The sequence below is a fragment of the Bos grunniens genome, chromosome 7, assembly GCF_055505025.1.
Source record: "Bos grunniens cultivar Pamir isolate PY7600 chromosome 7, Bosgru_T2T1.0, whole genome shotgun sequence".
In the NCBI taxonomy this organism is placed as follows: Eukaryota; Metazoa; Chordata; class Mammalia; order Artiodactyla; family Bovidae; genus Bos; species Bos grunniens.
Window position 1 is genome coordinate 41,733,988 of NC_141171.1, and position 22,671 is coordinate 41,756,658.

At 35.4% G+C, this 22,671-nt stretch overlaps 1 protein-coding gene across 1 annotated transcript; it reads left to right on the top strand.

Moving 5' to 3' along the window:
- Positions 1 to 636: 636 nt before the first annotated feature.
- LOC147369218 (olfactory receptor 2L2-like) lies at positions 637 to 10,581 on the top strand. The gene has a single exon (XM_086411144.1). The coding sequence runs from the start codon at positions 9,625 to 9,627 to the stop codon at positions 10,579 to 10,581; it is 957 nt and encodes a 318-aa protein (XP_086267270.1). The 5' UTR covers positions 637 to 9,624.
- The last annotated feature ends 12,090 nt before the right edge of the window (positions 10,582 to 22,671 follow it).

Genomic DNA, 22,671 nt, shown 5'->3' on the forward strand with positions numbered 1-22,671 from the left:
ACATTTGTCTGGACAATTTTCAAAGAAGCTTACTGCACTGTTGGCAGTTAATCAAGCCAATGATTTTGTGAAAATACAGAGATGGTAAAAGGTACTAGTAGTAATTGTATTTTGACTCTTTATTCATTGGAGATGAAAGACTCTTCGACAAGTGCTTAAGAGAAGTTTAGTCATAATTCAGATCTTTTGTTTATAATAAAGAATAAATACATCCAGGCATCTCATTAGCCAGGAAACCCTTTAAAGTAAATTTTATTGGAGTGAAGTTTGCTTAAACAAGTGATATAATCTATAATAAAATATATCTTCCCCCTGGAGGAAATGCAACCCACTCCAGTACTCTTGCCTGGAAAATCCCATGGATGGAGCACCCTGGTAGGCTACAGTCCATGGGGTCACAAAGAGTTGGACACAACTCAGTGACTTCACTTTCTTTTCTTTCTTTTTCAAAAAAAAAATAAATATATATATATGCATATATATATGTACATATATATGTAGATTATATATGTAGATATATATATGTGTGTGTATATATATATATGTGTGTATATATATATATGAGCTACTCAAATACTTATTCACAGCTATGTTACAAATCTGTCATTCTAGGTAAATAATGGAAACAACTTTTTTTTTTTTTTTAATAACAGAAAGGCTAGTTAAGTTGGGGAGATCCAGACTTTTAGGATATTTCAAAGATCTTAAGAGGAAAATGAAAGTGTTAGTCATTCAGTCATATCTGACTCTTTGACCCCATGGACCCCACCAGAGTCCTCTGTACAGGGAATTCTCCAGGTGAGAATACTGAAGTGGGTAGCTATTCAACTCTCTAGGTGATCTTCCTGACCCAGGGATCAATCCGGATCTCCTGCATTGCAGGCATATGCTTTAGCATCTGAGCCACCAGAGAAGCCCAAGAAAGGTGATACGTATTTCTGTCAAAACTGATGAAGAGGGTCTTGTGGTTTAGACAATTTTAAAACTGTAATCATATTTCTTATAGCACTTTCAGCAAAGCCAATTCAAAAACTTCTTGGGTGAATCTATACTCTTGCTGCACCTCTATAAAGATTCACACTAGTTTTATTTTGTAATCAAGAATGATCTTTGAGATTAGTTTTGATCAAAAGTGAGTATAGGGTATTAAAATCTGTGCTTCAGTGGGAAATTCTGCATTGTCTAGATTCTAGAGGACACTCTTCCAACGTTTTTTAAATCTAACACTAGATTACTATGTCTTGAATATTTCACTTTGTATCTTCATGATTTGGTTTTTTACTTTTTAATAATGACTATAGATTTAAAAATTGTATTTTCTATAAAATGTATCGATAACTAAAATGAGATATCTTTAGTATTTTATTTTCATCTCTAAATATAAACATGGTGAAAAGGTCAGCAGTGAAATGGATACATAGCAACATGAAAAAATGGTCAGATGTAATTCATTTTGAAATACAGGCATGTTTGTATATGATTTTAGTTATCATATGGGCTTCCCTGGTGGCTCAGATGGTAAAGAATCCACCTGCAATGTGGGAGACCTGCGTCTGATCCCCAGATTGGGTAGATCCCCTGGAGGAAGGCATGGCTACCACTCCAGTATTCTTCCCTGGAGAATCCCATGGACAGAGGAACCTGGCAGGCTGCAGTCCATGGGTCACAAAGAGGCTGGGCATGACTGAATGACTGAAAGACTAAGCACAGCACAGCAAGTTCAAGTTAGTCATCATATAGAATATGTGTATCTGCAATCTCAGTTGAACAGCCTATAATGTGATTGTTCCTTTGCAAGTGTATTCTAGACAGGGACAATTTTTTATTGGGGCTAAAACATGAATTGAATTTTTTTTAGAGACTTTAAGAGAACACTTTTGTAATATACTGTGTGTGCTTGTCGTGAGGGTGAGTAAAAATATGTTAAAACCATTATATGATTAAACAGAATACGCTAAAATGAATAAACAAAATATTGAAGTAACTTTATATGTGTTCTAAGAGACAGTCTTAAAACACATTCATTCTTGACCTTCTACCAATGTGTAAAATTTCTGTTTTAATGACTTCACTTTCCTTTTTATTCTTTCTTATTTTCATTAATTTTGTGTGTGTGTGTGCGCTTGTGGACAAAGAGAGACCCACACTTATTTCAGATTCATTAACTCCAAGTATTTAATATTTGAGGTACACGATAGGAAAGATAGAAGGTACCTTTAGATGATTAGATAGATACATAGATACATAGGCATGGGAAACCAGCTGCAAATATGTTTTTTAATGTAAACACTTCAAATATTTGAATCTTATTTTATCATCTATAAAACATCAATGGTGATTTCAAGTTCAACTTATCAAGTTATCTTGGTCAAGATTAGACACAATTTAATCCTGGAACATATTGTGACACATCTCATGTGCCATCCTATGAAATTTATCAATAAAATTTTACACTTTTTGCCTTCTCTTTTATGTAAGTGTCCAGATTTAAAGCTTAATTTCCCTGCAAAAACAAGTCAGAATTATATTCTGCTTTTTCCTCTATTATACACTATTATACCCTTTGCTTGGATTGCAGTGCTTTCAAAGAAATTTTAAAAATCAGACATTGGAAATATTTGGTAAGTTGAAATGAATTATTTATTGTTCCTCCAGTAGATAAAAACAAAATTAAAGGGAAAAATTGACTAGTTAGAATCGTTTTTACCTAAGGATAAAACATTTGGCCCTTACTATTATTACTATTATTACCTTTAGACTTTGATAATATTAATGATCTCATGAAAAAATTTCAAAGAAAGCCCTATAAAAAATACATGACATTGTAGTGATCATAATTTTATTGATAATTTCAAAAATTATATTTTTGCTGTCAATAATTAAATCACTAATGTACATTTTATATTCTGGTATAGTCTAACTTGCTATATCCTGATGAATCCAAACTACATTTAGGAAAAAAAAATTTGCTCTACTGCATTTTCTTTGGAAGTTTTTACAGGCCATTATTGGGAGATCAATTTCTCTGTATGCTTTAAGGACTTTGATGTAGGTTTTGTACAACATAGAGTTCCAAATATGAAATATTTTTAGCTACATTAAATACTATTTTTGACTATTAATTAGCATCTAGGAGAATTTCTTTTCTTTTGAAGACTGAATAAAATTATATTTATGTAATATATATATACATATATAATGTATATGTGAATATATGTATATAAATATGCATGTATATACATATATGTTTACATATAAAAACATATATAATTATTTGCATATACATGTGTATGTAGGTGTGGACATTTGTTTTGCTTACACCGCTTAGCTTTTCAGAACAAGCTTTTAAACACAACGGTGTACAAATACTTGTACTATACTTTGCTTTCAGTTATTTTGGAGGTATACTCAGAAGTGCAATTAATGGATCAGGTGGTAATTCTCTGTTTACTATGTTGAAAAATTATGGTAGGATTTTCTACAGTCGTTATACCATTTTGCATTCTCACCAGGATTGACTGAAGTGTTCTAATTTCTTCACAGCCTTATCAACACTTTTTTTTTTCTTTTTTAAAAAATAGAAACTATTACTTAAGGGTGAGATGTGGTATCTCATTGTAGTTTTGACTTGAATTTCCCTAAGAATTAGTGATGTGGAGGATATTTTTCTGTGTTTATTGGCCATTTGTATAAATATTTACAAGTAAATATTTATTCAAGTGCTTTCCCCAATTTAAACTGTTTTTCTGTTGTCATTTAGTTTGTATAGTCCTTCATATATTTCTTATAAATTTATTACCCAATACATGTTTTGCAAATATTTTTTCCATTTGGTGAGTTGATTATTCCCTCCATTTTTCAATGCCCCAAAGTTTTTGTTTTTTTTTTAATAATGTCGAATTTATCTAATATTGTTATTCTTGTACATGTTTTTATTGTTATGTCTAAGAAAACACAGATGGATTCAATGGCATGAAATTTTTCCTATATGGTTTCATCTAAGAGTTTATACTTTTAGTCCTATATTTAGCTCTTTGATCCATCTTAGTTAATTCTTACAAATGGTGTAGGACAAAGACCCAAATTTATTGATTGCATATTAATATTCCATGTTCCCAGCAATATTTGATGGAATGGCAACCCAATGAAATGGCTGCGAGACCCTTGTAAAATTCACTGACCGTATAATGTGAAGTGCTTTTTTTCCTGATATTTCTATATTGTTGGTTTACATCTGTCTTTATGCTAGTACTACACTGTTTTTATTACTGTAGCTTTGCAATAGGTTTTGAATTAGAGACATTGCATTCTTTGATTCTTTTATAAGATTTTTTCCCACTATCCCAAGTCCTTGAGAGTTCATTAGAATTTTAGGATGTATTTTTATCTTTCTACCTAAAAACTATCGTTTGAGTTATGATAGACATTTCATTGCATCTGTAGTTTGCTTGTAGTAGTACTGTCATCTTAACTATATTCAGTTTCCCAACACATAAGCATAGAATGCTTTTCATTTTGTCCTTTCAATTTCTTTTGCCACTTTTGGTGATTTTCAATGAACACATTTTTTACCTCTTTTGTTAAATCTATTCCTAGGGCTTTTTTTTTTTTTTCAAATTCTGCAAATATAGTTGTTTTCTTGAATACCTTTTAGTATTATATATTATTTAGTGTATAGAAATATATTCTGCAATCATGTGGAATTTCTTCATTAGTTCTAACAGATATTTTGGTGAACTTTTTACAATTTGACACATATAAGCTTATGTAATGCTCTGTAAATTAGAAATGTCAAAGTGGACATCTTTGCCCTTTATCTTCTTAAAGGAAAAGTGTTTTGTCTTTCACCATTGAATACAATCTTAGTTGTGTGTTCAATTTTAATCATGCCATCAATTTTCTATCAAGTGAATATATAATTCAAATAAAGCAAGAACATGATCTTGAGTGTCTACAGGACAAAAAATGGTTTCATGACCCAATCCTGATGTCCAAAGAAAATACTTTATATGATTTTGATACTTTTCCCATATTATTCATATTTTTTCACCAATATGCTTATCTTCTAGTGCTTAATTATTAATATTAAATACTATCTCTTGGTTCTTTGCTGTGAACATTGTGGATGGAGACCTTCCCTCCTCCATACACCACAACCTTCAGTGATTTTTCTATTTTCCCATTGTTCCAGCATAGTTACACCCCACTTTGTGTCTGGGAAGGCAAGGTTGACTATTTCACCATTATATAGTATATGCTAAAATACAAAAAGTACACAGTATTTTAAGACCTAAGAATATTTTAGTTGGTATTGCTATAAAATACTTTTTCTTATTAGTAGTATTTTCTTTAAGACACTTTTTTAAATTTTATTTTTTTAATTTCTTTTTGTAAAAAAAAATAAATTTTATTTTTAAAAATTTTTATTAGAGTATCCTTGATTTACAATATTGTATTTCTACTGTACAGCATGGTCAATCAGCTATACATATACATAGTTTTTGTTCAGTAGCTGAGCTGTGTCCAACTCTTTGTGAGGGCCTGTAGCATGCCAAGCATCCCTGTCCTTCACTATCTTCCAGAATTTGCTCAAATTTACTCCATTGAGTCAATGATGCCATCCAACCACCTCATCCTTTGTTGTCCCCTTCTCCTCCTGCCCTCAGTCTTTCCCAGCAATAGGATCTTTGCCAGTGAATTGATTCTTTGCATCAGGTGGCCAACATATTGGAGCTTCAGCTTCAGCATTAGTCCCTCCAATGAATAAGCAGGATTGATTTTTCCAGTTTAAAAGAACGAATTCTTCCATGTTCAGCCTTCTTTAGGGTCCAATACTCACGTCAGTACATAACTACTGGGAAAACTATAGCTTTGACTATATGGACCTTTGTTGACAAAGTGATGTATCTGCTTTTTAATATGTATCTAAGTTTGTCATAGTTTTTCTTCCAAGGAGCAATTTCCTTTAATTTCATGGCTGCAATCATCCACAGTGATTTTGGATTCCAAAAAAATAAAGTTTGTCACTGTTTCCATTTTTTCCCCATTTGTTTGCCATGAATGTTAGACAGGATGCCATGATCTTAGCTTTTTGAATATTGAGTTTAATATCGATTCTTTTTTAGAATATTTTCCCATATAGTTCTTTTCAGAGTATTGAATAGAGGCACTTTGAATCACACATTTATAGAAATATTGAAAATTGTCTTTTTTTTTTTTTTTTACTTTACAATATTGTATTGGTTTTGCCATACATCAACGTGCATCCACCACAGGTGTACATGTGTTCCCCATCCTGAACCCCCCTCCCACCTCCCTCTCCATACCATCCCTCTGGGTCATCCCAGTGCACTAGCCCCAAGCTTCCTGTATCCTGCATCGAACTTGGACTGGCGATTTGTTTCTTATATGATACTATACATGTTTTAATGCCATTCTCCCAAATCATCCCCCCCCCCCAGAGTCCAAAAGTCTGTTCTATACATCTGTGTCTCTTTTGCTGTCTCCCATACAGGGTTCTCATTACCATCTTTCTAAATTCCATATATATACGTTAGTATACTGTATTGGTATTTTTCTTTCTGGCTTACTTCACTCTGGCTTAATAGGCTCCAGTTTCATCCACCTCATTACAACTGATTCAAACTTTTTAATGGCTGAGTAATACTCCATTGTGTATATGTACCACAGCTTTCTTATCCATTCATCTGCTGATGGACATCTAGGTTGCTTCCATGTCCTGGCTATTATAAACAGTGCTGTGATGAACATTGGGGTACACGTGTCTGTTTCAATTCTGGTTTCCTCGGTGTGTATGCCCAGCAGTGGGATTGCTGGGTCGTATGGCAGTTCTATTTCCAGTTTTTTAAGGAATCTCCACACTGTTCTCCATAGTGGCTGTACTAGTTTGCATTCCCACCAACAGTGTAAGAGATTCCCTTTTCTCCACATCCTCTCCAGCGTTTATTGTTTCTAGACTTTTGGATAGCAGCCATTCTGATTGGAGTGAAATGGTACCTCATTGTGGTTTTGATTTGCATTTCTCTGATAATGAGTGATGTTGAGCATCTTTTCATGTGTTTGTTAGCCATCTCTATGTCTTCTTTGGAGAAATGTCTATTTAGTTCTTTGGCTCATTTTTTGATTGGGTCATTTATTTTTCTGGAATTGAGCTGAAGGAGTTGCTTGTATATTTTTGAGATTAGTTGTTTGTCAGTTGCTTCATTTGCTATTATTTTCTCCCATTCTGAAGGCTCTCTTTTCACCTTGCTTATAGTTTCTTTTGGTCTGCAGAAGCTTTTAATTCTAATTAGATCCCATTTGTTTATTTTTGCTTTTATTTCCAGTATTCTGGGAGGTGGGTCATAGAGGATCCTGCTGTGATTTATGTCGGAGAGTGTTTTGCCTATGTTCTCCTGTAGGAGTTCTATAGTTTCTGGTCTTATGTTTAGATCTTTAATCCATTTTGAGTTTATTTTTGTGTATGGTGTTGAAAATTGTCCAAAAATATTTTCCAAAGACATTTAGAATTTTCATGGAAGCAATTCCAACAACAGTTCACATTTATTTTTAAGTATTATGTTTATACTTTTTGAATATTGTGTTGCATATGTATCAATTCTGCTAAAAATAGGTTTTTTGGTATTATTAACTGTACTATTATTTTGCTGTATATATTTCTATTAATTCCAATAAACATGCATTTCTTCCCTCATATTAATTCTTTAAGCCTTCTATCAATTTAAGTGACAGTATTAATGTAATTTTCTCACAGTTTTTTCTTTTAATTTTTTTAAATTGCTTTCATTTTGTCTATAACACTTTATTAAATCTTTTATCAATTATTATTTTACAGTTTGCAAGACAGCTTATTACCAGACACTTTCTTTTACATATCTAATGAAATTTTTGAGGTGGAATGAAAATGTGTCATACACGTTTGAGACGCCAAGCCCTTTTTAAAAGAAAACATGTTCACTTCTATATTTTTCCAAACATTTTACCTCATTGTATCTTGCTTATGGGCCTTCTCTGGTGGATCAGCGATAAAGAATTTCCCCACCAGTGAAAGAGACATGGGTTCCATTACTGGGTGGGGAAGATCCCGTGGAGAAGGAAATGGCAACCCATTCCAGTATTCTTGCCTGGGAAATCACATGGATAGAGGAACCTGGTGGGCTACAGTTCATGGGGTCACAAAGTGTCAGACATGATTTATAACCACTAACAACAGCTTATTGTTTATGTGAGTGTGAATATGCATCTCTATTTGTGTATGTGTATGTGCAGTTGTATGTATCTTCATCTTTCATATAAGAACTTCCTTAAAATCTGGTAACATTTGGCTCTTAAACTATGACTAGAAAGGAAGGAAGTGAAGTCACTCAGTTGTGTCCGACTCTTTGTGACCCCATGGATTGTAGCCTACCAGAGGAAATAGCTATTTTCCCTGTCCATGGGATTTTCCAGGCCAGAGTACTGGAGTGGGTCACCATTTCCTTCTCCAGGAGAATCTTCTGAACCCAGGGATCAAACCTGGGTGTTCCGCATTGTAGGCAGGTGCTTTTACCGTCTGAGCCACCAGCGAAGTCACCACTAGATCATTACATAATCTGTGAAAATTTTCCACTTACTATGTCTCTGGAGAATTCTTTCCATCTCCATGAAAAGATTCCTTTTTCTTTTTTTCCTTTTAAGTGACTGAGCATTACTCTGTGCAATCCCTTCAAAGGTCCTAAATTATTTCATCTCTTATTGTGCCTTGCACTCATCTGCTTTCTTTTAATTTATAACATATCTATGTGTTGTTGTCATGAATTGGGATTTAATAGGGAGATATTTTAAATATATGTGATTAAGTTTGTATACTAATTTATAATTGGAAAGTTTCAGATATAAGAAAATAAAAAGTAAAAATTGAAAGAGTAAGCCAAAGTGAAATTGAACACTGTTTCTCTAACACATAAAAGTCATAAAACACATGCCATTTGGGAGACTTTCAGCAGACTCTTGAAAGCTATAAGGAGTGTGATGCATAGATTTTGTTAATACATTAACCATAGCATTCAGAAACACATTTCTTCTAAGAAAGCAGAAGAAATGATCCTTTAAATGTTACATGACATATGGATTCATTCTAGATTTCACAAAAGATAATTCAGCTAATGCTACCTAACTTAAATGTGAAAAAAAAAATTCCTTGTCATAAATATTTACTAATAGTGGAATTCTATAGTGCATGCACTTACGTTAATTTCCTATGCATATACTTTATTTTTTTAATGACATCATTTTTAATGTTAGTTTAGTTTGTGTAGGTCAGTCAAACATATTTATCCTAATGATGTTGTAATACATATATTTTTAGATTACTTAATAGAAAACACTCTGGAACATTTGGAAAACACTTTGACCAAAAATGTTTGCATCTTCAAATTTTAATTCTGGCTCAAAATATTAAGGTTTTGGTTTTGTAAAATTAATAAAATCAGTTCATTTTTAAGAACTGTAACATTTTAAGTAATACAGAGCCCGATTAAAATAATAAAAAAAAATATCTTATAGTTTTAAACTTAACTCATTTGCTTTTGTGTCTTCCTTTAGGAAAAATAATATGAATGACCAATGGAAAATTATAATCAAACATCAACTGATTTCATCTTATTGGGGTTGTTCCCCTCATCAAGATTTGGCAAATTTTTTTTCATTCTTATTTTTCTAATTTTCCTAATTGCTCTGTTTGGCAACCTCTTTATGATCCTTCTCATCTTTCTGGATACCCATCTTCACACACCCATGTATTTCCTTCTTAGTCAGCTCTCCTTCATTGACCTAAATTACATCTCCACCATTGTTCCCAAAATGGCCTACAATTTTCTCTTTGCAGACAAGTCTATCTCCTTCATTGGATGTGGGATTCAGAGCTTTTTCTTCTTGACTTTAGGAGGTGCAGAAACATTGCTCTTGACGTTTATGGCTTATGATCGTTATGTAGCCATTTGCTTCCCTCTTCACTATCCCATCAAAATCAGCAGAAAGGTCTGTATGTTGATGATAATAGGATCTTGGATAATGGGCTCTATTAATTCCTGTGCCCATACCACATATGCCTTTCGTATCCCTTATTGCAAATCCAGGGCCATCAATCATTTCTTCTGTGATGTCCCAGCCATGTTGACTCTGGCCTGCATGGACACCTGGATCTATGAGTATACCGTGTTTATGAGTACCATCTTCTTCCTTTTATTGCCTTTCATTGGTATTGCATGTTCCTATGGTCGTGTCCTCTTTGCTGTTTATCACATGCACTCAACCAAAGGGAGGAAGAAAGCTTATTCAACCTGCAGCACCCACCTTACTGTGGTGACTTTCTACTATATGCCCTTTGCTTACACTTATCTCCGCCCAAGATCCTTTCGTACTCCAACCGAGGACAAGGCTCTGGCTGTCTTCTACACCATCTTGACCCCAATGCTCAACCCGGTTATCTATAGCCTGAGAAACAAAGAGGTGATTGGAGCACTGAGAAGATTAATTCATAGATTCTGCTCTGTGAAATTGTCAACAAATATTTTGGCATGAGTACCCACATCTTAAGTATAAACTCATTCATCAATATACAGAAGTGTAAATTACTTTATCATTATGTTCAAGGACTATGTTTAATCTGGAGAAGAAGAAAATTATGTCTAGACAAATTTATAATATATATTTGTATATATGCATATGTGTATATATATACATATGTATATATGTAATTTCAAGTGTCATTCTTTTTTCTTCAATTTTTCCCCACTGATTTCAAATGCATTTATTTTTTGCTGACATGTTGTAAACCAAATGGTTCTTTGTCATGTGGTAATAAAAATGAAAGCTGTTTAACTGGTCATTCAGTATTACAATTCCACTGTTCCCAAATATTTTCCCAATATGCTTAACGCATAAATATAAATGTTTCCTGGATATCTAGATCAAATTAAAATAAGAATTATTTCTGTTATTTTCATAATAGACATAATTTATCAGTAACAGTTACTCTTTTTTTCAATTTATGGAAACTTATGGTTGAACTGGCTTCCCAGGTGGCACTAGTGTTAAAGAACCCACCTGACAATGCAGATTAGATTTAAGAGATGTGGTTTAGATCCCTGGGTATGGAAGATGCCCTGGAGGAGGGCATGGCAACCCATTCCAGTATTCTTGTCTGGAGAATCCCATAGACAGAGGAGCCTGGCAGGCTACAGTATATAGGGTCACACAGAGTCAGACACGACTGAAGCAATTTTAGCTGAGACTTCAAGTTCTTATAGCACTCTGAATAAAGGATTCTCAAGTTGTATCACTCTGGATTCTAGGGATGTGACTTAACATCAGCTATATCTGAGGATCAACAACAGAACCTGGAGATGCCAACAGAGATCAAGTAAATTGTGAAGTTATTTATAAGATGAGTGAGTCAAGATGTAGACTAATTAGTGGAAATTAGAAACATTAAGGGGAGAAGGCAATGGCACCCCACTCCAGTACTCTTGCCTGGAAAACCCCATGGATGGAGGAGCCTGGTAGGCTGCAGTCCATGGGGTCGCTAAGAGTCAGACACGACTGAGCGACTTCACTTTCACTTTCCACTTTCATGCATTGGAGAAGGAAATGGCAACCCACTCCAGTGTTCTTGCCTGGAGAATCCCAGGGACGGGGGAGCCTGGTGGGCTGCCGTCTATGGGATCGCACAGAGTCGGATATGACTAAAGCAACTTAGCAGCAGTAGCAGCAGCAGCAAAAACATTAAGGACACTCCTGCAGCTATCCCTCACATTCAGGACATACCCAGTTTACTTCCTAAGTGGCCATATTTCTTGCATTAGATAATACCTCTCAGATGAGATTTTATTCTCCACTCACTATATCCCATATTTCTACTAAAATGTGTTGGCAGAAGTCAACTTTTATCAACCAATTTTAACAATTCATTCTATAGCTTAGCTTCTTTCCCAAATAGGTCCCAATCTCTACATCCAATAAAAATCTATCAGCTCAAGTGAACAGTAATCTGTTTCTACTCCCACCATGGGTCACTGCTCATTTCAGGCAAAACTCCTCTCTCCTAGGTGGTGAAAACTTTGATCATTGTTGTTTTGTCTCCAGCTGCCATTGTCATCAACACCACCACTGGTTCAAGTCTTAATTACAACCCAGTTACTCCCCTGGGGTACTGAACACAGATGTATATGTAAACATGAGATCAGGCCAGTGATTCCATATGCATGCTGTCTGAGTCCACATGTACAAGCTCTGCTTCTGGATCAAAACTGCATGATAATTCTACCACCCTATCTATAGCTCCTTTGCTCAAAAGAATCCTCGGCAGTAAAATTGCTAAGTATTTCAAGATGTTGTTACTGATCCAGGATCATTTGCATGACACTCAGACAGTCAAATGCTGAAACCAATACGTTTATAGAAAACAAAGAGTTCATCCACAAGGCAGCCAAGAGAGAGAGGGGAGAAAATGTTTTACATTTACTTCCCCAAAATTGAGGGGCTAGAGAAAATGGTATCCTGCTCCATTTCTCCAGTATTCTTGCCTGGGAAATTCCATGGACAAAGGAGCCTGGCAGGCTCAAGTCCATGGGTTCATAAAGAGTTGGATACAACTGAGTGCATACACACACAGATAGATATTTATGGAATAAAGAAGTAGGGTAATTTTAGGTATGGGAGAAGGAGCTTGGGGTTGGAATAGAAAGGGAATGACATTATGCAAACCAGAAACATGATAGTAATATCTATTCTTTTTGTTAGTTATCACTGGAAATAATCTAAGGAAGTGTGGAGTTGAACATAGATGTCCATTTCAGGTTCCTTATCCAGTTCAGGTGTTGAATATTAGTGGGGATCAGGAGATGCGAATCCATTGTTGACTCTGACACATCATGGCCCACCTAAAAAAGGTTATAGGTAGTCTTCTTTAGCTATCATCCACCCCTTCATCAAAGGTGAAAATAAGACTCATAGTTTTAAATTTCCAAAACCCAGCAAGAATTGTCAAAAGGTTTTGTAAGTATATAATTTCCTGAAATTAGTGAATTGATAAAAAGGCAGAAAATAAGATGAAGACAAACTGGTCTGACTGAACTTGTGACCATAGCTGTATTTTGGAACAAGACCATAAAAGTATGCCAAGTTAGCATCTTGCAATACCTCATGTGCTGTGTTTAGTCACTCAGTAGTGTCTGACTCTTTGTGACCCTATGAACTGTATCCAGCCAGGCTCCTCTCTCCCAGGAATTCTCCAGGCAAAATTACTGGAGTGGGTTGCCATGTCCTCCTCCAAAGGATCTTCCCAACCCATGGATCAAACCTGGGTCTCCTGCATTGCAGGCAGGTTCTTTACCACTGAGTTATCAGAGAAATCTTTCATATCTGCTCTCAAAAGAAGGCTAGATATGAGCCACTCCTAGGGTTTACTAGACCCTGAAGGATTTTCCAGTAAGCTGTTGTTATACTCTTAAATAATCAAGGGAAATAAAAATTAATGAAAAACTTTACAAAATTATGGTAGATATCAGAATTATATGCCATATTGTAAATTCCACTTGGAGCATGCAGATGAGATACTGAGAAACTGGAAGAAGCTAGATAATGGTGAGAGTTTAATAAGTCAACTCTCCCAGATCTTCATCTCTAGTAGCAGTAGATGAAGCAAATAAAATACCTTTTTCACCCTCTCGTTTGTTCAATACTGCCAGAAATATTTACCAGTACCTGGAAGAAAAAAAAAGCCTTCTGAAGCCACTGTAGAAAATTTTATTATTACAGTTTAAAAACTAACAGCCCTAAATCCAGAACATGGATACAAGCTCCTCTGCCCAAACTCTAGTAAAAATCTTAGCTATCTAAACAGACATAATTTCCTTTTTGAAGATTAAATTTTGAAACATAAGGACACTTTACATTGCTCTGTAAGTTGACATATGTTTATATATACCTATGGGTGTTGTAAGTGTGTGATATATTTTAACCTTTGGATAGTATTGCCAAAATTAATTTGTAAAAGAGTTATTTTAAATTGACTTGAACAAAATTAACCACTTATATGAATTAAGGAGTTGTAAAACTCTTACAAACGTAATAAAAATTAACTCAAATGTTTTACAAAAATAAAAGCTAACTTGTTTTTGTTTCTTCTTGGTTTTTGCTTTAATTTTAAAAAATGTATTTTTTTTTTAGTTATCAACACTGAGTATAATGCAGTAATGAAGTTTTATTCTACTTGGGTTTATTAGTAAAATAAGGTCAAGTTAATCTTTTTTATCAAATCCATCAGCAAGAAAAATAATTTGGGATGATGGCTGACTTTGTCTGATGGCCCATAAATTTTTTTTTGTGGGTTGTATAAGCATAATTATTGATGACAAGTAAATTAAATAGAAGAAAACAGAGCAAAAGTTTATAAAAACATTTTAAAGATGATGAGTATTTATGAAATATATCTACCTAAAAATGCTTTCTTAAATAAAACAACAGCAACAACAACAACAAATTCTAAACTCTTTTAGTAGCTTGAAACCTTAGAGTTCTGCTTAGTTAAATGATGCAAATTTATTAAATATTAAAACTATTTTCAAATATGATTAAATATGGAAGCAAGTATTACTGAACTTAAATCTATGTCTGCTCTTGGCTTTCTTTAACAAAGGATAAAAAGACAGTTGAGATGATTAGTTAATATGTTTTGTGCAACACTAAGAAAAGATCATTCTATGAGAAAATATGTTTCTAAGGGTGTACAAAATATATTTACATTTACCAAACCACAGGATGCTAAGTCTAATATATGTGTTTAAATTTTTTAGTTATAGTAATTGAAACATCCCAATGTGCAAGGAAAGTACAATGAATGTGGTTTGTAGAAAAAGGTAAGAGAAATAAAAATATATTTCCTTGTTGAGGTAAAAGAAAGAGCTTTTATCCTAGAGTGATGCTTCTTATTTCAGAATGGGAAAAAAGAAAAACAGAAGAAAGAATATGAATGTAAAAATAAAGTTGTGATGGTTTGTGGTAAGGGGATATTTGGAAACATGAATGAAAAATGTTGCCTGCCAAATCAGTAAATAAAGACTGTTGCAGCCATCAAATTATCACACTGCAGCAACCCCAGAAGGTGAGCCTTGAGGAAACTCAGGATGGAAACAAGATGTCCACCATCAAGCCATGAGCCATCACAGCCACTGCTCATCGTTGCACACTGAGGAGACTCGACGTGGAAAACACAGTATACTGGCATCAGATAGCAAGGGTTAGTTGGTTAGTCAATAAATTTAAGAAAACTGAAATCATATCAAGTATCTTTTTTTTCTGACCACAATGCTAGGAGATTGGAAATCAATTACATGAAAAATGTTATTAAAAATACAAACACATAGATACTAAACAACCAATGGGCCACTGAAGAAATCAGAGGAAATTAAAAAAAAAAAAAAACTGAAGATAAGTGACATGAAAACATGATGACACAAAACCTGTGGAACACATTAAAAAAGTAGTTCTAAACAGATGTTTCTAATAATACAATCCTACCTCAGGAACAATAACAACAAAAAAATTCAAATAAGCAATCTAACCTTTTTCCTAACACAATTAGGGAAAGAAGAACAAACAAAGCTCCACTTGAGTTCAAGGAAAGAAATCATAAGGATCAGAGCAGAATAAATCAAATAGAGATTAAAAAAAAATAGAAGAGGGAGGAGCCAAGATGGCGGAGGAGTAGGACGGGGAGAACACTTTCTCCCCCACAAATTCATCAAAAGAGCATTTAAACGTCGAGTAAATTCCACAAAACAACTTCTGAATGCCGGCAGAGGACATCAGGCACCCAGAAAAGCAACCCAACTCTTCGAAAGGAGGTAGGAAAAAATATTAAAAACAAACAAAAAAAAAGAGACAAAAGAGGGAGGGACGGAGTTCCGTCCCGGGAAGGGAATCTTAAAAAGAGAGAAGTTTCCAAACATCAGGAAACCTTCTCACTGCCGAATCTGTGCCGAGCTTTGGAAGCACAGAGGGCAACATAACAGGGAGAAAAAATAAATAAACAATTTAAAACTCGCAGATTGCGAGCCCTACGGTAACTCCCTCAGCAGAGAAGCAGCGCAGACGCCTGCATCCGCCATTAGCAAGCCGGGGCTGGGCAGGGAGGCACGGCGTGGGCTGCATCGCTGAGAGTAAGAATCTGGCCTGAATACCCTGAGCGCTATCTGAGCGAAATAATTTGGGCTAGCAAACCAGACCGTGGGATACCTACCACGCGAAAAGCCAGCCCTAATCTAAGACCGCCAGGCCCGCGCACGGAACAAAGGACTGAACAGAGATAGCCGGCTGCAGACCTTCCCCCTCCGGTGACAGGCAGCCAGAGCCGGAAGGGGGCAATCGCAGCCCCAGAGAGACATTATCTATAAAATTGTAGGCAGGCTTCTTTGCTAACTAAAACTTCTTGGGGGTCTGGACGGTCAACATCTGCCTGAGAAGGTGCGCCGGTTTTACATCCAGATAACCGAGTGGCGGGGAGGCGATAAGTCGCAGCATTGGCGCTCGCCTGGGAAGAGCAAATTGGCGCTCGGACCTGGGAAGAGCACAAAACGCAGGCCCAACTGAGTCTGCGCCTCTGAGGACTACCCGAGTGCCTGAACCTGAGCGGCTTGGACCTGGGAGGTGCATGCAGCCCAGGGCCAGCCTCGGATTGTTCCCGGCGGAACAACCTAGAGTCCGAGCAGTGTGGACAGGGAGGCTACACGCGCCGTGAGCGGGGGCAGACCCAGGGTGGCTGAGGCACTGCGAGCCCACGCCAGTGTTATTTGTTTGCAGCATCCCTCCCTCCATCCCCACAGCGCGACTGAACAAGTAAGCCTAAAAAAAAAAAAAAAAGTGTCCTCCACCGTGCCCTTTGAGTCAGGGCAGAAACCAGATACTGAAGAGACTAGCAAACAGAAGAAGATATAACAGAGGGAAACGCCTTGGAAGCTACAGGCAATAGATCAAAACCCTGTGGTTACTACGGACTACATAGGAAGGGGCCTATAGATCTTGAGAAATATAAATCTGACCAAGGAACTAGCCAAAAATGAACTGAACCCACAACACCCACAAAAAAAAAAAAAAAAAAAAGTCCTAGATATATTTTTATTATTTTTACGATCATTCTTTCTTTTTTTTTTAACTAAAAAAAAAAAAATTTAAGTCCTCTATTGTTCCTTTAATTTTCACTTTTATAACCTATTACTTTGCAAAAAAAAAAAAGAAGACCCTATTTTTTTCTTCTTCAGCAAACTTCATATATATATATTTTATAATTTTTTGACCTTGTTTTTTGTTTGTTTGTTTGTTTTTGTTTTTTTCTTCTTTTCTTTAACATTGTATTTTTGAAATTCCAAACTCTACTCTAGATTTTTAATTTTCGCTTTTTGGTATATGTTATCAATTTTGTACCTATAGTTTTTTTTTATATAATTTCTGTGACTTTTTTTTTTCTTTTTTTTTTCTTTTTTTTTCTTCTTCTCTGTTTCTTTCTCTTCTTCTTTTATATAACATTGTATATCTGAAATTCCAAACTTTACTCTAGATTTTTAATTTATGCTTTTTGGTATTTGATATCAATTTTGTACCTGTATTTTCTTTATAATTTTTGTGACATTGTTCGTATTTGTTTGTTTGTTTTCTCTCTTTATTTTTCTTCTTCTTCTTCTTTTTTTTTTTTTAACATTGTATTTTTGAAATTCCAAACTCTACTCTAGATTTTTAATTTTTGCTTTCTGGTATTAGTTATCAATTTTGTACCTGTACTTTATAATTTTCACGACCTTGTTTGTTTTTGTTTGTTCGTTTTTTCTCTCTTTCTTTTCCTTCTTCTTTTCTTTAACATCGTATTTTTGAAATTCCAAACTCTACTCTAGATTTTTAATTTTTGCTTTTATGTATTTGTTACCAATTTTGTACCTTTAAGGACCCAATCTTCAGGACCCATTTTTCACTAGGGAGTGAGATTACTGGCTTGACTGCTCTCTCTCCCTTTGGACCCTCCTTTTTCTCCACCAGGTCGCCTGTGTCTCCTCCCTAACCCCTCTCTACTCTACCCAACTCTGTGAATTTCTGTGTGTTCCAGATGGTGGAGAACACTTAGGGAACTGATTACTGGCTGGATCTGTCTCCCTCCTTTTCATTCCCCCCTTTTATCCTTCTGGCCACCTCTGTTACCTTCCTCCTTCTTCTCTTCTCTGTATAACCCCGTGAACATCTCTGAGTGGTCCAGTTGTGGAGTGCACATAAGGAAGTGACTACTGGCTAGCCCACTCTCTCCACTATTGATTCACCTCATCTCATTTGGGTCACTTCTAACTCCCTCCTCCCTCTTCTCTTCTCCATGTAACCCTGTGAACCTCTCTGAGTGACCCTCACTGTAGAGAAACTTATCATCTTTAATGTAGATGTTTTATCAATGGTGCTGTATAGAAGGAGAAGTTTTGAAACTACTGTAAAAATAAGACCAATAATCGGAAGCAGGAGACTTAAGTCCAAACCCTGACTCCAGGGAACTCCTGACTCCAAGGAACATTCATTGACAGGAGCTCATCAAATGCCTCCATACCGACACTGAAACCAAGCACCACACAAGGGCCAATAAGTTCCAGGGCAAGACATACCAAGCAAATTCTCCAGCAACAAAGGAACACAGCCCTGAGCTTCAAGATACAGGCTGCCCAAAGTCACCCCAAAACTATAGACATCTCATAACTCATTACTGGACATTTCATTGCACTCCAGAGAGAAGAAATACAGCTCCACCCACCAGAACACCGACACAAGCTTCCCTAACCAGGAAACCTTGACAAGCCACCTGTACAAACCCACACACAGTGAGGAAACGCCATAATAAAGAGAACTCCACAAACTGCCAGAATACAGAAAGGACACCCCAAACTCAGCAATTTAAACAAGATGAAGAGACAGAGGAATACTCAGCAGATAAAGGAACAGGATAAATGCCCACCAAACCAAACAAAAGAGGAAGAGATAGGGAATCTACCTGATAAAGAATTCCGAATAATGATAGTGAAATTGATCCAAAATCTTGAAACTAAAATGGAATCACAGATAAATAGCCTGGAGACAAGGATTGAGAAGATGCAAGAAAGGTTTAACAAGGACCTAGAAGAAATAAAAAAGAGTCAATATATAATGAATAATGCAATAAGTGAAATTAAAAACACTCTGGAGGCAACAAATAGTAGAATAACAGAGGCAGAAGACAGGATTAGTGAATTAGAAGATAGAATGGTAGAAATAAATGAATCAGAGAGGATAAGAGAAAAACGAATTAAAAGAAATGAGGACAATCTCAGAGACCTCCAGGACAATATTAAACGCTACAACATTCGAATCATAGGGGTTCCAGAAGAAGAAGACAAAAAGAAAGACCATGAGAAAATACTTGAGGAGATAATAGTGGAAAACTTCCCTAAAATGGGGAAGGAAATAATCACCCAAGTCCAAGAAACCCAGAGAGTACCAAACAGGATAAACCCAAGGAGAAACACCCCAAGACACATATTAATCAAATTAACAAAGATCAAACACAAAGAACAAATATTAAAAGCAGCAAGGGAAAAACAACAAATAACACACAAGGGAATTCCCATAAGGATAACAGCTGATCTTTCAATAGAAACTCTTCAAGCCAGGAGGGAATGGCAAGACATACTTAAAATGATGAAAGAAAATAACCTACAGCCCAGATTATTGTACCCAGCAAGGATCTCATTCAAGTATGAAGGAGAAATCAAAAGCTTTTCAGACAAGCAAAAGCTGAGAGAATTCTGCACCACCAAACCAGCTCTCCAACAAATACTAAAGGATATTCTCTAGACAGGAAACACAAAAACGGTGTATAAACTCGAACCCAAAACAATAAAGTAAATGGCAACGGGAACATACTTATCAGTAATTACCTTAAATGTAAATGGGTTGAATGCCCCAACCAAAAGACAAAGACTGGCTGAATGGATACAAAAACAAGACCCCTACATATGTTGTCTACAAGAGACCCACCTCAAAACAGGGGACACATACAGACTGAAAGTGAAGGGCTGGAAAAAGATTTTCCATGCAAATAGGGACCAAAAGAAAGCAGGAGTAGCAATACTCATATCAGATAAAATAGACTTTAAAACAAAGGCTGTGAAAAGAGACAAAGAAGGTCACTACATAATGATCAAAGGATCAATCCAAGAAGAAGATATAACAATTATAAATATATATGCACCCAACATGGGAGCACCACAGTACGTAAGACAAATGCTAACAAGTATGAAAGGAGAAATTAACAATAACACAATAATAGTGGGAGACTTTAATACCCCACTTAGACCTATGGATAGATCAACTAAACAGAAAATTAACAAGGAAACACAAACTTTAAACGATACAATAGACCAGTTAGACCTAATTGATATCTATAGGTCATTTCATCCCAAAACAATGAATTTCACCTTTTTCTCAAGCGCACATGGAACCTTCTCCAGGATAGATCACATCCTGGGCCATAAAGCTAGCCTTGGTAAATTCAAAAAAATAGAAATCATTCCAAGCATTTTTTCTGACCACAATGCAGTAAGATTAGATCTCAATTACAGGAGAAAAACTATTAAAAATTCCAACATATGGAGGCTGAACAACACGCTGCTGAATAACCAACAAATCACAGAAGAAATCAAAAAAGAAATCAAAATTTGCATAGAAACGAATGAAAATGAAAACACAACAACCCAAAACCTGTGGGACACGGTAAAAGCAGTCCTAAGGGGAAAGTTCATAGCAATACAGGCATACCTCAAGAAACAAGAAAAAAGTCAAATAAATAACCTAACTCTACACCTAAAGCAACTAGAAAAGGAAGAAATGAAGAACCCCAGGGTTAGTAGAAGGAAAGAAATCTTAAAAATTAGAGCAGAAATAAATGCAAAAGAAACAAAAGAGACCATAGCAAAAATCAACAAAACCAAAAGCTGGTTCTTTGAAAGGATAAATAAAATTGACAAACCATTAGCCAGACTCATCAAGAAACAAAGGGAGATAAATCAAATCAACAAAATTAGAAACGAAAATGGAGAGATCACAACAGACAACACAGAAATACAAAGGATCATAAGAGACTACTATCAACAATTATATGCCAATAAAATGGACAACGTGGAAGAAATGGACAAATTCTTAGAAAAGTACAACTTTCCAAAACTGGACCAGGAAGAAATAGAAAATCTTAACAGACCCATCACAAGCATGGAAATTGAAACTGTAATCAAAAATCTTCCATCAAACAAAAGCCCCGGTCCAGACGGCTTCACAGCTGAATTCTACCAAAAATTTAGAGAAGAGCTAACACCTATCCTGCTCAAACTCTTCCAGAAAATTGCAGAGGAAGGTAAACTCCCAAACTCATTCTATGAGGCCACCATCACCCTAATACCAAAACCTGACAAAGATCCCACAAAAAAAGAAAACTACAGGCCAATATCACTGATGAACATAGATGCAAAAATCCTTAACAAAATTCTAGCAATCAGAATCCAACAACACATTAAAAAGATCATACACCATGATCAAGTGGGCTTTATCCCAGGGATGCAAGGATTCTTCAATATCCGCAAATCAATCAATGTAATACACCACATTAACAAATTGAAAAATAAAAACCATATGATTATCTCAATAGATGCAGAGAAAGCCTTTGACAAAATTCAACATCCATTTATGATAAAAACTCTCCAGAAAGCAGGAATAGAAGGAACATACCTCAACATAATAAAAGCTATATATGACAAACCCACTGCAAACATTATCCTCAATGGTGAAAAATTGAAAGCATTTCCTCTAAAGTTAGGAACAAGACAAGGGTGCCCACTTTCACCATTACTATTCAACATAGTTTTGGAAGTTTTGGCCACAGCAATCAGAGCAGAAAAAGAAATAAAAGGAATCCAAATTGGAAAAGAAGAAGTAAAACTCTCACTATTTGCAGATGACATGATCCTCTACATAGAAAACCCTAAAGAGTCCACCAGAAAATTACTAGAAATAATCAATGACTACAGTAAAGTTGCAGGATATAAAATCAACACACAGAAATCCCTTGCATTCCTATACACTAATAATGAGAAAACAGAAAGAGAAATTAAGGAAACAATTCCATTCACCATTGCAACGGAAAGAATAAAATACTTAGGAATATATCTACCTAAAGAAACTAAAGACCTATATATAGAAAACTATAAAACACTGGTGAAAGAAATCAAAGAGGACACTAATAGATGGAGAAATATACCATGTTCATGGATTGGAAGAATCAATATAGTGAAAATGAGTATACTACCCAAAGCAATTTATAGATTCAATGCAATCCCTATCAAGCTACCAACAGCATTCTTCACAGAGCTAGAACAAATAATTTCACAATTTGTATGGAAATACAAAAAACCTCGAATAGCCAAAGCGATCTTGAGAAAGAAGAATGGAACTGGAGGAATCAACCTACCTGACTTCAGGCTCTACTACAAAGCCACAGTTATCAAGACAGTATGGTACTGGCACAAAGACAGAAATATTGATCAATGGAATAAAATAGAA

Coding starts and splice junctions, on each gene's coding strand:
- LOC147369218 (XM_086411144.1), top strand. CDS start 9,625: ATGGAAAATTATAATCAAACATCAACTGATTTCATCTTATTGGGGTTG.